Below are 16,100 nucleotides of genomic sequence, written 5' to 3' on the forward strand. Positions count from 1 at the left end.
TGGAATGAACTGAAATAGTGTTTGGTTTGTGTAATTACGTCCATCTATCTTTATATTCCAGCGGCATATCGCAAATTGAAAATACTAAAAATTGACTGTTGGTTCTGATATTTAATGATTGCCAAAGACAAGACGATGATTTATTGGTTACTTACCGATGTGACACATTTGCATCTTATTAGACGGAGATTACTATTCCTTAAAATGCGGACGAGGCCTGATCATGTCTGATGGATTGATTTGATTTGCAAATGTAATCAAACTAATAAGAGGGAAAAAATGAGCAATAATGCCTTGTTTTTCAACTGGCAATCACTCCCCTGCCAACAACGCTGATATCCCTGACTAAGCAGCCTTCACACAGTCTTCCTGTCTCCTCAAATAAACAAAGGGATGCAAAGAGCTTGATAAGAGGATAACGAGCCAAGTATGGATGTAACATGGAGCCTGTACCTCAGCACTGTACAAATGTATCAATGGGAGTACCAGGACAGGACTTGCCTCCAATCCTTGAAAAGCAGCGAGCAAAAAGCTGAAGAGCAAAACTCAATGAGAAGGAAAAGCCTTTAGTGAGTGAGGGGGGAAAAAAAAACTTCCTAAGAAAATAAAAGTGGTTTGCATTTAGGGAACCCCAGAACACTCTTCACCAATAGAAAAGTTACAGAATAAATACCTGGAATTCCTCAACCTGACAGGAAGTTAATTGGGAAGTGTATTTTAGACAATATGATTCAAGCAATTAGAATCACTGTCTGCAGCCACAGCATCAGAGAACCTATTTCCAGAGGCATGCTCGATAGTCTTTTAAAATCCTCCCAAGCATTAAATGCAGGCTTTCTGTAGATTTTTATCTGCGCCATATTGATAACATAAACAGTTAAATAATATATTTCATGATAAACATTCTATCATTCAGCCCAGATGCTGATGTTTCCATAAGGGCTGAAATATGGTTCCAGATAAGAGCAGACTCTGATTCTGCGTACAGGAAATAACCCTAATTCTCCACAGTAGGATTCTCTTCCTTGCTAATAATAATAATAATGATAATAATAAAAGAAAAGAACAGACCATTTGTGCAAGGAATTGCACTTAGTCCTCCTCCTCCATTCAAACAAAAGTGGTAAGTCAAGCAGAAGGTAAGTAATAAAGCTGTGAGGTCCACACAGGTTTCAGATTCTGACCTGTATATTTAGGGACTGATCCAAAGGCCGGTGAAATCAAGGCAAGCCTTTCTATTGGCCTAAATGGATTTTCATATAGAGCGCTACGAAACAGGGAGGTTCAAGTGTGAGCACTGACAGCTGAGGATGCGAACCTACAAATATTTGGGAACACAGAGAACTCTGCACAATGGAAGTGTCTGTGTAAATAATCTGATTGTACCACTTAAATATTTTCCAGACTGAGTGCTAATTTGCCTCACTAAGGGATATCCGATAATGTAAAAATAAAAAAAAAAACAGCCAAACTTGCTTTAGGGAACAGCTATTACGAAGCGTCAGGTTAAAACCAAAGTTGAATATATAGCTCCAATTACCATGCTCAAAGACCTCAAAATATTTTCATAATTTAAAGTTTTACAGCTCATGTAATTTATACTTATTTTAACAGTGGAAAAGCATCCCGGTCAAATTCCAATTAAATAATTACATTTTGCCTACCTAAAATTCTCACTGCATTTTTAATTGGATAGGACACACTTCACTGCTTCTTCTAAATTGTTTAGTGTTGCCATTCAGTATATAAATAGCTACCACTTTCTGCCACGCAGACGGTACACTTGTCCAGAGCAACTGATGGCAAATTCTCGCTCACCTGTGTTGGCTGCAGCAGTGGAACTCGGGAGACCCACGGCAGCCTGTTTTCCGATCTCCCCGTGTCATAAGGTCTTTCTTGGCGTATTTTTTGCCACCATGCAGGTTCTCTGAAAGACTGTATGTTCATCAACCGATGCTGGCTGATGATGGATATGAGTATGCAAATACTCCCTTGTCAACACCCTCTTCGTCATCTCCTGAAATGCCCACCGAAGCCTCTTGTCAGACACTGCCCTCTGTGGGTCTATGATACTAATGGGATTACCCTGCACAGCGTGTGCACTACTCATCCCCAACTCCACCTGCCTTCCCTGCCTAACACCTTTCTGAAGCACCCTGTTTCCTAGTGGACTTTTGATTACACTGACCACAGTGTGCTTCACATACGAGGATTACAGCACACAGTAAGTTACTCATCATCATTGAAGTGCTTAGGTGCAACCCTGTGATCACTGTGAACTCTAAATTTGTGTTGAATATATTACGCAAAGCGTTCAGCACAAGTCATTAACAGTGTCTGGGAAACGTTCCGTAACTCAAAAGACAAAAAACCTCTTCGAAATAGATGCCTACCAATTTCACTGAATGAAGATCATCTGGAACTCACAATCATATTGCATATTAAATCTGTAGCTGAAGATTCACTGACACTAAGCAATGGACTCCTGAATCTACACAACAGTTAACGTTATCTTGGGGAAACTTTAAAGTAGCAAAAAAGCGAAGAATGGATCACCGAGTAGAATGGCTTTCTACCAGAGAGTGATATGGGGAAGGACTCAAAAGTTCTTCTCAGTGCAAGTGCAGTTAATTCATGAAAGACACAAGGGTCACGGTAACTTCCATATGCTTGAATCATAGCAAGTTCGGAGTCTAATGCCTTTTCATTAAGGCAGGCACAATGCTGTAGCATGGTTACAAGAAAATCTCTGGCTAGAAATACACCCTGCACGCTGCAAATGTCATGATATATTTATGCCTGTAAGTGCAGCTTCTTCTTTGAACAAACATATGAAGAGCAGCCGTTACATTAGCTGAACTGTTCCCTCTTATCTCTCCAACAGCTAGATGCACACGTACTGCAGATTTGCCCCCACCTCTTCTCCACCCTCATCACAACTCTCTGCCATTGCGTTCTCATGCGTAACATGTCGGCACCTGTAAGTTAGCTGACTCTACTTTTCAAGTGCCATTTCCACTGAACTTGCAGCCTTCTGTGTCTGTAGTTGGATGTCATTTCAATATTTGATTTCATCTCAACTGTTAATGCAGCTGATTAAAACTGATGGTGCACAACATGGCAGATAAAAACATCTTGGGGAAAAGGTTCAGTGCTATACTGTGAAATTTCCACTTGTCTATAATATGTTCCTCAGGAGTTTGGGCTGGAAAATCCCTTGGGCAGACCAACATACTGTCAGCGAACTTTATCTTTATAGAACATCTTTTCAAATGAAAGGAAGGTTCCATGTTTTTTTCTCGCAAGGAAAATTACCCAAGAATTCCTGCTTGCTATACAGTATTAAACTTGGAGACAATTAATTAAAATAACATGGAAAACCGACTTAAAAGTTACAGCCAAGTAAGTGTTCAATCTAAGTAATTAAATACAGGAGCATTCAGTATCTGCTTTCTTTTGATTCTGTCTCCCCCGTGTTTCCTGCGATTCGATCTCTACACGTATGTGTGTATGTATATATATGCATGTGTGTGCACATAAATTCAGCATTGCGCAATAAAAAAGGCTTACTAGCTGTGAAAACCTGAGTTTCATAAAGCTCTTGTATGACCCAGCTGATGCAGAAGGCGATTACTGCAGACTCATTTTAAAAAACTGCTGATTCTGTTAGCAGGCTGGATCGAGCCTTGCCATTACAACCCAGGTGCTCCTCTGCTATCCCTATACTATATATAACCAGGCTCAGGTCACCATGTGCCCTGCCAGAAACGTGCTGACTGGCTAAGGGGGCCTTGCAATTCAGGTAATTAATCCTATTCTAATGTAGGTTAAGCAGGTGTGAAGCCAAACTCATCCAGAGAGAAAGTAGAGGCATCCTTAGAATTATAGGATTTAACTGGTCTCAGCTGACTTTAGGAAACTAGACCATCCTGTGTCGCCGACCCAGCCATACAGGTGGAGACCTGTCTGCTCTAAATCCAGTCTGAGCAACTGGCTCTTCCCCGCACGCCCCCACCTCCCCTGGGACTCACAGTGTCAACACATACGACTGAAAAGCTGCTCTTTTCTTCCCCACCCAGAACAAAGTAAATATATTTTTGCTGGAGGCTAAGTTAGATGAGTGAGTCACCTGTTGTAGTTAAAATGGACTGAAATGGTTACCATAAGAGGGCTATGTCGTTCTCATTTCACTTCTGCATGCCCAGCATCTGCTATGGTCCTTTCACAAGCCAATTTAAATGACATGTAACATTCATGATCTTATTTCCAACAAAGCCTTCAGGAATTTTAAAACTGCCAAAAAAATCTCTTTGTTTGGATGTTCTTTACATTCTGAATCTGGTTGAAAAAAAGCCTTATTCTTCTAGAGGAGTCCTGTAAATACAGAAGTGATACGCAAATGAACATAAATGATAGGCTCAATTCTGCAGCATTTGTCTTTTCTGCAAATTCTTCACCGAAGGAATAATGTCAAGATTTGTTCCAACTTTCTTACTGCGCTTGTGAGCAAGGCACCTTCCTTGGTCCTGGCCATGCATTACCTGTAGAAGTTGGTCATCCTTCAGCTATCAGTTGTACAGTCAGGGAAAGTTTGCAAAAAGACACCCTCTCAAGGCGTATTTCGGAAGTTTACATTCTTGCATACAGTACCTCTTAACTGGCACTCTTTTAATATGGCTGTCAGTTGAACTAAATGATACGGGGTGGCAGTGGAATGACTTTAAAGAGGACACGCCTGAAAATCTGATGCGCCCAGCTATCTCCTGCATGGCACTCCAGATGCTGTCCCACTTGCAAAAGGCCATTATTGCTGAAGTCTCAGATTCAGCTTGCTTACAAAAAAAAAAATAAAAAAAAAAAAGAACGGACACTACAGTAAAATTAAAAAGGTTAAGATACATTTAGACTTCCCACCCTCTGGTAATAAGATTCATTCCTTGTTGGCTCAGAAGAAGGAAAACTGTTACTGAGTCATCTGCAATTTACACAGACCTAATCTAGTAAACCCGTTTGTCACACAAGAAGGGGGTACAAAGGTGAGTATTGTTGTCCTCTAAGTAGAAATGCTCGCTTAAAGCTCAATTCTGCACATTGCTGCAGAGTCCTGTGCTGGTGAGTACACGCAGGGGACAAAGAAAACCCTCAGCTCCCACTGAGATACTGACGGCTGACGGGGGTTTATCCCTCTGGGGCCAGATCCTTACACAACAGAGGCTGGCACAGCACATTTGACTTGTACACCCATGACAACTCATCCTACCAAAGGCTCTTGGTCTGTCTCTATAGATTAACAGGGTAACTACCACATATATATATATATTTTTATGAATTCTCATTGTAATGTCTGATCACTGAATAAAACCAATCTCCTATGTTTTTATATTGTGTCTTCTTACACCCCCCCCCCCCTCAAAAATCACCTTATGTGCTAATGGAACAGATTTATTATTTCTTTCTTTCTCCTCTCCTTTATTCTATTGAGCATCACATTCAAATGCTTTTAAATATGCAACAGTACATTTTTGGCCTCATGGTTCTCCAGTAATACCATGTTTGCAAGGAAGGAAGCAGGCTGTATCTGCCAGTCTACAAGTCGTCCAAGGTAATACAACACTCCTAATTTTGCTAGAAGAATAACAGGGAATTGCTGCTACATCTTTTTATACTCTTGCATTTAAGAATCAAATAATAGCCATTTTTGTTTACAGAAAGAAAATGAAAAGCACTGGCATTCATTACTGTTGATTTGCTCTCTTTTTATTAATCATTTCTTATTTTAAAGGGCCACAGGAGTGAACAACATAATGCAATGGTAGGAAGATATTTACCAATTTAGCACCTCATTATAAAACTACTCAGAAACCTCTTTGTCTCTCGTTTAACATAATAATTATTAGTGGCAACAAAAGTGGATCCCACACTTGCACCATGATTAGCAAGTGATGAATTTGGGTTGAATATATTGCATTTTGCTAAGTAAACCCTATTATATCCCAGATCCTTAGTCTAAAAAACATCTAATTTTAAGAAAATAATTTCCACTCCTGTTTAAATGTGTGTTTCCAAATTAACCAGCGATATTCTATAGAAAACTGCCTCTTTTATGCTTGAAGTCTCCAGCTGCCACACAATTTATATCTCTTTCCTCCCCTCTTTGTTTTTCAGCCATTTTCCCTGAATGTCAAAGTCAATTTAGTGCATTTCACTTTGCTGAATAAATCAGAGGCGAAATCCTTGCTAAAAGTGAAAATTTGATTTGCTAAAAGGAGCTTAGGGCAACTATTAATCAATATATCCAGAGTGTCAAAGCTAAGGCCATGATAGACATGCATTCATTTGGAGATTGGTTGAGGCAGATAAAGGGGGACACTAGGAAAAAAAAAAAAAAAAAAAAGTGCAACAGCCAGACAGTGTAGTGTGTATGTTGGGGGCATGGGCGGAGGGAGAGAGCTGTTTAAAAAACAAAAAAACAAACTAAAACAGGAGATGGTCACTTGGAAGGAAGAGGCAAGTACTTGTACATGAATGACAGGTGAACTTAATAGAGACATAAACTCAATGTTTAATTCTAATCTTCAGAGAAGGGGATGTTAATGGAGGATTTATAGTTTTTGAAAGCAAAACATATGAATTTAGCCAAGTTCTTTTGTTACCTGTTAATTCCATTTTTTGGTTTTGTTTTGCTTTGGGTGCTGATTAATCTTAAACAAGTTTTTTCAACAAATGGCCAGGGATTTTAAAGTCAAAACTAGCAAGATTTCCAGGTGCTTTTTTTTAAGAGTCTTACTGTACATTTATTTTATATTCAAGTATAATTAACACGTGATCAAGATGTTTACATGCCTGGGATTATATTCTGCTTTTCCCCTCAGTTAATTTAAAGCTAGTAAAAAATGCCAGAAGTTACTATCCCGGAAACTTAAGTGCTCTTTTTACCCCAGGACATCTATGTCTACCAGTACTAGAAACCTCCTCACCTCTCCCATTACTGGCTCTCTCAGCTCTGAACTGGAACCAGTCTGTTCTGATTAGCAGACATCTCTAGCTGCACATAAAGTCCTACATTTTTGTACTGAAATCAGCTCAAGTTTTGTCACTGACTTCAGTAACAGATCCATCAAGAACAGTCTGCCATCGTATCTCACGTGGATATATTAAATAATTTTAAAATAAACAGACTTTTTACCACATGGCAGATCCCTGTTTTGTTCTGAAAATGCTGAGAGACTGTGGACGTGTCTATCCATGCATTATCTTGGGAATCCTACCTCCTCCTCCCTGCCTTGCAAAATCCAGCTAACCTTCTCTGTCATACTATTTTCAAAAAATGAGAAGTAGTACAAAATGCCACCATTCCTAGCACTTCAAATGACAGACAGATGAACTGCTGGCATTTCAGGCACACTTCTACTCACAGAAGCTGGAATCAACACTGTGATCTAAACACTGGCAGTGTCGGGTCCATCCATGCTAACGCTCAAAAATAAAACCAACAGTCAGTTGCTGATTTCCCGTATCGTACCATTTAGTGACTGAGGCCAAGGAAGTCAGTAGTTTTTGAGAAACCTTTTGGCTGGAACTTGTAAGACCCAGGGAATGGTCTGCCTCAAATCATGTATGTCCCACAAGCTGTGCGTTCAAGAACATTTCCATCATAGGAAGAGCATGTCTGATTTCCCTAATTAAGTGCGTGTTTGTAGAAGGAGTTAAAAGAAGAGCAGATAGCAGGCTTTTGATAACCAGAAGGCAAAGAGAGCTTGCGAAGTGTCCAAGATAGCACACTGATAAAAGGCAGGATGCCCTGATTCCCCAGGAGGCTCAAGTTATTATTACTACAAACCTCTTAGCACAGCGCAATGCACACCCCATGCCATGTTACTTACATGAGCAGTAAACACCACATTTACAGGTCCACCTGCCTGTGGAGTGACAGGCACCCTGTGACAGGGGGTTCTAAGATAGCTGCAGGAACGCTCATGTTGTCTGAAATGGTCCTGAATTCAGCCAGCAGCGTAAGAGACTAGAGAAGGCCTCAAGCTCAGCAGAAACAACAAATTTTACAGCAGCAAGTGGCACGGTACAGACATACAGGAAGACATCTACTCCCCTTGCAAAGGGGGATAACGATCCAGAGAAGGATTTGGTCATGAACAGGATGCTGGCTGTAGCTACAACGTATGTGATTATACACAACAGGTAGTTGCAACATATGACTTCAGTCCATCTTCAAAGACTTACTGACATGAATACTACCACGAAGAATTTTTTCTCTGTCATTTAAACACATGCTGTATGTCCACTAAGATGTAGAAAACATAGACAACTACATCCATGAGAACAGGTACATATATACCTAATTCCTATCTACATGGACATACCATATATGTACGCTCTTATGGTTTCTTGAACAGCAGCTTTCCAAAACTGATTATGGTCAACTTTTTCTCTGTACTTTTACCTATGCGGGGTGGTATTTCTGAGACAGATGATGAGAAAAGGGCGTTTTAGAAATGACAGCTCTGCAGCAAATCACGTTCTTGTACAGTATTAGAATGTTAAACTACACCCCTGAGAGCTGCTTTGGAAAGGAAAGCTTAAATATTGTCCTCCACAAAGAGTATGCAGAACAATAATGTTTCATAAAACATTAACACTAAAATATTCAAAACATTCTTGGATTGGTGCCTTCAAATCATGCTTTTTTTTAAAAAAAAAACCAACAGTACTAGCACTAGTGGTGGTATCAATTTCTAACTATTCCCTTTCTTGAACACAGTTGCTGCTAGCAAAACGGAGACACAGCCAAAGACAAGCAGGCTTATTTTACTAAATAATGTAACTAGTTATTTTTGATGTATTAGTCTGATTTACTGTTTCCAAACAAATTTTTCATTTTAAGTGCAAAAAAGTTGATTTCTATGGTCTGGATGATGTTTTTTCATGCATGCAAATTCTTTAGAGAACATTTTGTCTTCAGCTTCCTGTTATGCACATTTTTAAGAGCTTAATGTTTGCTGCCTCCACTTAATATGAAAGAACATTGCACATTTTTGCTGAATGTCAATGAGATAGTTACATTACAGCAATTGTGCCTAAACGACTCTGATTCTGTGACTAGGTATCAGCAGAATTCCACCTCGTACTGGAAAAGAGTTTAATAAATATAATGCAACCAATACAAAATGGAATCTGCCCAAAATAAAATGCAAAGGGTAGGAAACTCCACCACCAATAAATACTGATTTAAGCAGGGCTCTCTTATTTAAAAGAGAAATAAAATAGAAAACTCTTGAGGGGGCTTCATAAATTTATTTAGAACTTATTTAGGTCAGTTAATCGGGGTTTTGTCTCATCAGGCAGGAGACAAAACAGGGTTTGGCCTCCCCCTAAGCACCTTCAGTATTTTACTAACGAAGTTACAGTACATCGGAATATTTTAATCTGACACAAAGAACAACAATAGATCTGACTGCTGGGTTGATAATCTTCTTATCACACCCTGTGAAACCTAGCTCTAATATTTGACTGAGCCTCCATTACTCGGCAACACATTCTAAAAGGCCAACAATGGAGAGAGAATGAAGTGGAGTGTGGAAGTACCTCCATATCTACATAAAAGAGATTAGAGGCGACAGCGTTCCATTTTACAGCTCAATCATATTGTGTTAGCATGCGCTTATCCGAGCGCGGATGAAATTGAAAGAGAAATAAAAAAGAGTCAGGCAGATAGGAACCAGAAAAGCGAGGCATGAGCAATTTCCAAGGATATAAAAGAATGCTAATGGCGGGGCCCTGTCATTCTTAAAAAGGGCTATTAGGGCACCATCATCTGTTCTTGTGCCCTTACGCTCCTCTAACTAAAGTCAAGCATTTCCTAATGCCATTGTGATCTTTTTCTTCTTCTGATAAGACATGGTCATGTTTCATAACAACACACTTTCCATTTATTTGATTTATAAATGCAAGGAGACTAATTCTATTTACTGATAAAGGCTTTCCATATATATTTTTCTTTCAATATTTCCTTTTGTAGACGGCATAGACTTTTTGTTCAATAAAAGCAACTATTGAAATATTTCCAATAGCACAAAAATACTAATGAATTTATAAAAGCAACTGAACTTTATATAATTTGAAAACATTTTTTAATCTATGACTGCAGTGGGAAATGGTTGGCCAGGGCAGAATGCTTATTGCATTGTTACCTTTTTATAGATAATTTCATTAAAAGACTTTGTCAGAATAGCCAAAACATTATTTTGGTTTCTTCCACAAAGACAAATTTAACTTTGAATTGCAACACTTTACAGGCAAGATCTTTATTAGTTATTAAGCACCTAATATATAAGGGCCTTTAATTATACTGAACCTTAAGAAATCACTATAGAAAAGAAAGATTTGCTGATTGCTGCTTTGCTGTGCTAGGCACAAATTCACTACTGGTATAATTAATCGATTCCAAGAGATTTACACCGAGGATTTACTTAGTCCGCTAAGCTACACTGAACTTTTATGCAATTTGCACCCTTTTTCTAACTCATCCTTTTTCCAATTCTGTTATGTTTCTGCCTACAGTAACATTTGTTAGCTTAGAAAACAGTCGGCTAGCACCAATCCAGGCTCTTCACCAAGCTGTTTTGTGCCAGACATCAGCTGAGCGTAGGCAGTCCGAGTTCAGCAATACTCCATCATTCAAAACCAAGATAGGAAAGCTCATCTCATTTGCCCTTTAGCATGTCAAGCCCTTTTGCATTTTGTTTTTTGTGATCAAATGCCTGACAATAAGCACAGATTTTATCAATGCCCTCTGTTACCAGAAGGCTTATAAAAAGATTGTCTCTATTTCCTGGTTTGGCTAGGGGTTTTTTTTCTCACTCCTAAACACAGCCAGGTGAGTAAACTTACCTTAGTGTGGCTTTACCACGGCAGGTGTGTTTTGGAGTTTACCTTGTATAAAAGACTGCCTCATGGCAGGAATGTTCCTTTACTGGTTCAGATCGCAGGCTCTAAATTTTCAAGGCCAGTTTACAGCATCCAATACCTTTCCCATGCTAACCAAAGCCATCATTTTAAAGGCTGCTCAGTCTCATCGCTCTGCTCTTCCTATACCTCCAGCCAAATCAAAGGTACACAACATGATTCACAAATCAAACTGATAAAAGTTCCTCTGCAACTACTAAGAAGCATGACTTGACTTCTTTGAGAGCTACTCTGTTTTGGTTAAAGCGATCCAGGTATCTTCCAAAGATGAAATTCAAACTCACCTACTTAACTCCTTTTGACTTAATTTGGGGTGCTTTATTAGCAACCAGTGTAAGACAAAGTAGCTACTATAATATAGAGTGATGTTTAAATTAGTTTACAATTTGCTTGGGCTCATCTAGAACTGCTCTGAACAAAGCCATTCAGAAATGTCAGCTGTGTTCCTAACCACTGTAACAAATTGTTGCCTGAACGCTGCACACCTAATGACTTCAAATTAGCTTCACTGCAATATTGCCTGACAGTTCGTTACGACTGTTAGCAACATAGCTGGCGTATCATGACCAATAAATTGGTTTCAGTGTGGGCTGGGAAAGGGACTTCCATCAATTTGATTAAAGAAATTACTGTAGCATTCAAAGCATAAAGACAAACTAGTTTAAGGAGACAGAAATAAGTTAACTGTACCAGAAAAACATTGCTTGTGATACAAAAGCTTGTTTATAGACCATTTGTGGTGCAGAGAATGACTCAATTTCAAACATCTCACATACTCACTATTTTAGTCTGTAGGTTGTTGTCTCTCATCTGAAGCAAAATAATGCTCCATAAATGTACAAATTATTTTATTATTATTATTCTTTGTTAGCGTTCATATTTATCAAAGATGATCCAGAAGCATGTCCCAGTAGAACTGAAGCCTTGTGCACAAGGGAAAAAAAACCAAGACGACTCTTTCTATTTCTTTGCAATTTTTTTTGATACTAGAAATGAAATATATTTAACTTTGATCAACAAACAACTGACTGGATTGTTTATTCTATTAAAAGATATCCCAAAATCACATCTAAAACAAAGATGATGTATTACTCGGAAAAATTAAAGGTTATCTGTTCTTATGCTCAGTAAGGTTCCACTATCAAAATTAGAAAACAAATGAGCTGGAGCTGACGAAAACACACCAACATGCTCATTCATCTGCTGGACTAGAAAAATACCTTAAGAAAGAAGAAAAAAAGCTGACCTTTTTTGTATGACTTTACCATTTGTGAAAGGTGACAGACTGAGAACCCTGGAGACTCTCTCTAAGTTTGTCTGCTAGCTCACAGAGTGAGGACAAATACCTCAGCGCTGGGTGGAAATGTTATCCGAACAAGTCACTAATGTTCTGAGAAACTACTTTTGCTGACCCCCACTTTTTTTGCTAACAAGAGTGCGTCAGCTTTTATAGCATCAACACATTTATATGGTGTAGACCGCAATCCATGTCACGCAGAACAAGGAACTACTAAGATGTAAGAAGAGATCTTTTGGTACAATTTAGTTCTTTCTACTGAATTGCTGGTACAATTCAGTTCTCATACTGGTTCACTCAATGAAGAGAACAATTCCTCTGTGCCATGCCAAAATATAACTGAATTTTTGCACCTCCTGCGGTCAGTATAAGATAGTGCTGCATTTATGTAATAGAGGAACCAGACTTACATTCAGCTGCCGCTGAATCAGATGAGTACAGAAGGGAGGACTTACACTACCAGGCTAATGCTGTAGATAGCAAGGTATGTTCATCTTAATAATACATGAAACAAATTCATTCCCTAAGCAGCATGTAAAACTTATTAACACAGTAACAGTCATAGCAACAATACTACTATTTCCAAGGTAAGATATATTATCATCTAACCTATGTCCTTTGTGAATAATCTGGAGCCATAAGAAAACTTTATGCCTTGTAGTGAGAGAACAAATTGTATTTTTTACCAGAACAGAAGAAGCCATGCAATGATTTCTGCATGTCATCTATTTGCAATAAATACTGTATGTACCTGGAATATGCTTAGCCCATCCAATGATCACCACCAGTTCTCTGTCTGCCAGGTCACAAAGAGTGGTAAGTGCTTTGATGTCACTGTCTGGAACAGTGGGGTCAGGCATAGCATAGATCTTCTCTGGTTCAGCCACGAGCAAATGGGAGACAATCTTGTTATCTGTAAAAATGGTCCAGAACAGTACAAGATCACCAGTAGCATCATTCTACTTTTCAAACACATGGCTCATATTTCAAAGTGTACAAGAATTTTTCTTAAGAATTTGTCTTAAGATAGTAGACCTAATTAAACCCTATTGCAGCTTCATTGGCTTCTACAAGTGGTTACAGCACAAACAAATCTGATTCGTTAACAATGTTTATCAAGCTAGACAACAATGTTTATCAAACTAGACATGTATGCTTTTAAGACAGTACATTTAATGGAATGTAGGAATACACACATGATCACCTCTCTAAAACTGGAAGATAAACACTGTAGAAAAAAATTCATTCATTATGATGTATTTTGGACTGTACAAATAGAAAAGTTTTGCCTTCCTTTGCTTACCTGCAACCCCTGCCTTGTCCCCAATAGCAGGTGTACTTTTTGAGCAAGGAAATACCACAAGCAATTAGTCAGTCAATGAAATCTTTGACTTCTGCTATTGATTCCAACTACTGTTCTTTATTTTAGATGTCACTGTTGTCACAAAAATAGTCTCAGGACCTTCTCAGTGCTCATTATCCCACATATCTTACATTATGGGTATCCTGCCTGTACTCCTTGGGGCCCATGCTGTAAAAAAAGTGGGGTGTTGTCTTGTATTTGCTTTTCAGTGAAACACACAAATTCAGAATCATGTATAAGATTAGCTTCTTTATGTATAAAAATAATGACCTCCTTTCATTTCCAGCTAGGAATAGTATTAAAATCAATGAGAATAAAGAGTGTAATACTAAGGAAAGTGTCAATAGATGCAGACTCTATCTCAGAAAACTGTTTTTGTGCAACGAATGATACTTTATCATATTCACACACTGGTTATTTTTATCTATATAGCATTCTCATTCATGTGTTTAATATTAACTTTTTCATCCAGATGACTTGTGAAATCTATTTGGAATAATCAGTTAAGTTATAAGGAAAAGTGAAGAGAAAAAAAAAAGTGTAGAAAAGCCTGGAATATGTACAATACAGTGTTGCTATTTTATATTCCCTAAGTAGGATAAACATAAAATGAACATTACATCCATGTGGAGGCACAATGGAAGTATCTCATCTCTATACAGGAACATGATTTGTTACTCTGAGAAGGCAGAAGTGAAAAATGGGAAAACAACTAATTCATTAAGCCTCCTAATACAGGATACATTAATATAGTTCTCAATATATTTACATTTTACTTTTCATGGTAGGTAAACCTTGTGACCTCAAATGCACCACCAGAATTTAAAGCCCAAATGGCACCCTTTGGTGAATTTACAAAAATCTGTTCCCCTCATTAGGATAAAGAGTTATGGGGCTTGATATAAAGGGGATTCCACTGCAAGAAGGTGCAAAGTGTTTCCCAACTGCAAATAAAACTGCCAGAATTAGTACCATTTTCCCCTTCCACATATAAGTCACAGGATGGACCACACTGTCCCCCTGTGGGGCAGCTGCAATGGAGGCTGATGGGGATGTGACTTGCCCAGGAGTACCAGAAAGGCTCCCTACCAGCCCATGACAGATTTCCATAAAATACTCACTTGATTCAGATTTCTGATACTTTACTGCTCTTTTGTGACACAGACTCCTTGATTCTGATCTACTGTCTCTACAATTTTTGCCTTATTCCAAATCTCTGTGTCAGAAATTGTGATGTATGTTAGCCCTTCATAAAATAAGTGCAAGAGCCAACTGGAAACCATCACATCAAGTATGTTTTATTACAACGGGATATATTCATGCTTTATATGAACTGCAGGAACTATGCCAACTGAGTAATTCTTGATCTCAATATTCTACTGATTATCAAACTGATTAATGAGGAATTCTATTCTTATTTAAAGATGACAGATGGTAGTTTTAACTTACGTTCAAAAACAGCCTTTGCACATAATTTCTTTTTGAAACAATCTTTTCATATCCTGTTTAATTTCACACAAAAAACAATCTTTTTGAGTGGGAAAAGATAACATTGCTTCTTTCCAAATCCCAATATTTTTACATGTATTGAAAAGTAGGACAAATAAATCAGGACTTCAATTTTCTGGTTTTTTAACCAGTGATAAATGAATTAAAAAGCACTCACACCCTCAAGTTCTGGTTTTCCCCCTGCAAACAGAAGAAATGGCCAAAAAACCTCTTTCATTTTTTTATTAGGTTCCTCACCAATGGCTTTCTGTAAATGATTCAGGAATATTGTACATTGTGATCAGGATTCACAAAATCTCAAATCCTTTTTATTTTTGCGATCAACAAGATCTACAGGCAGGCCATTGGATTCCATGGTGAAGCTGGAAAACACAGCAGAGACCAGAAGTAGGTGTAGGAAATATCCTCCAAACACCTGTTCTTTCCCTATAGGGGGAAAAAGCTACATGTAATGGAGCATGCATTAGTACAGGCCATAGGAAAATTTTGAATGTATTCAGAAAGCTCCATCACTCAGGAAATTGGATAGCCATGAGCGCTGTTTCTAGGTAAATCTTATTTAATGTTTCCCTAATTAGAATCAATAGAACCCAATTTTCATTCCTGTGCCTCTGTTACGCACAAACTATCAGTCAGGCTCCAGAAAATCTCCCAGGCTACTTCCACACAAAACCGATTCAACTGTTTCGAGTCTTGACACTTATCTGGCAGGATCTGAAAATCAAGTTTTATAAATGTTTGTTACAAAAATGTTTGTAATTAGACGAGCTAAGGAAAACGAAGTGAAGCACTTAGATAATGAGTAATGATTTATAAGGAGGTTAGTTTATCTCAGACAAATGGAGCTTACAGAAATTGGTGTAGTTATCATCTTAAAGGTAACGTAATGCACTGCTTTGCAATAATCTTGGGTTTACACAGAGATTCTTATGCTTCACCTTTGTGCACCAA

At 38.3% G+C, this 16,100-nt stretch overlaps 1 protein-coding gene across 17 annotated transcripts in view; it reads right to left on the bottom strand.

The window, feature by feature from the left end:
- ESRRG (estrogen related receptor gamma) overlaps window positions 1–16,100 on the bottom strand; it is a 406,798-nt gene that overhangs the window by 35,495 nt on the left and 355,203 nt on the right. For all 17 annotated transcript variants that reach the window (XM_080408468.1, XM_080408460.1, XM_080408454.1 and 14 more), the window contains one exon: window positions 13,029–13,190. In XM_080408468.1, coding sequence (XP_080264594.1) covers window positions 13,029–13,190 — 162 coding nt within the window. The remainder of the gene's footprint in view (window positions 1–13,028; window positions 13,191–16,100) is intronic.

The sequence above is a fragment of the Falco punctatus genome (genome assembly GCF_963210335.1).
Source record: "Falco punctatus genome assembly, chromosome: 12".
In the NCBI taxonomy this organism is placed as follows: Eukaryota; Metazoa; Chordata; class Aves; order Falconiformes; family Falconidae; genus Falco; species Falco punctatus.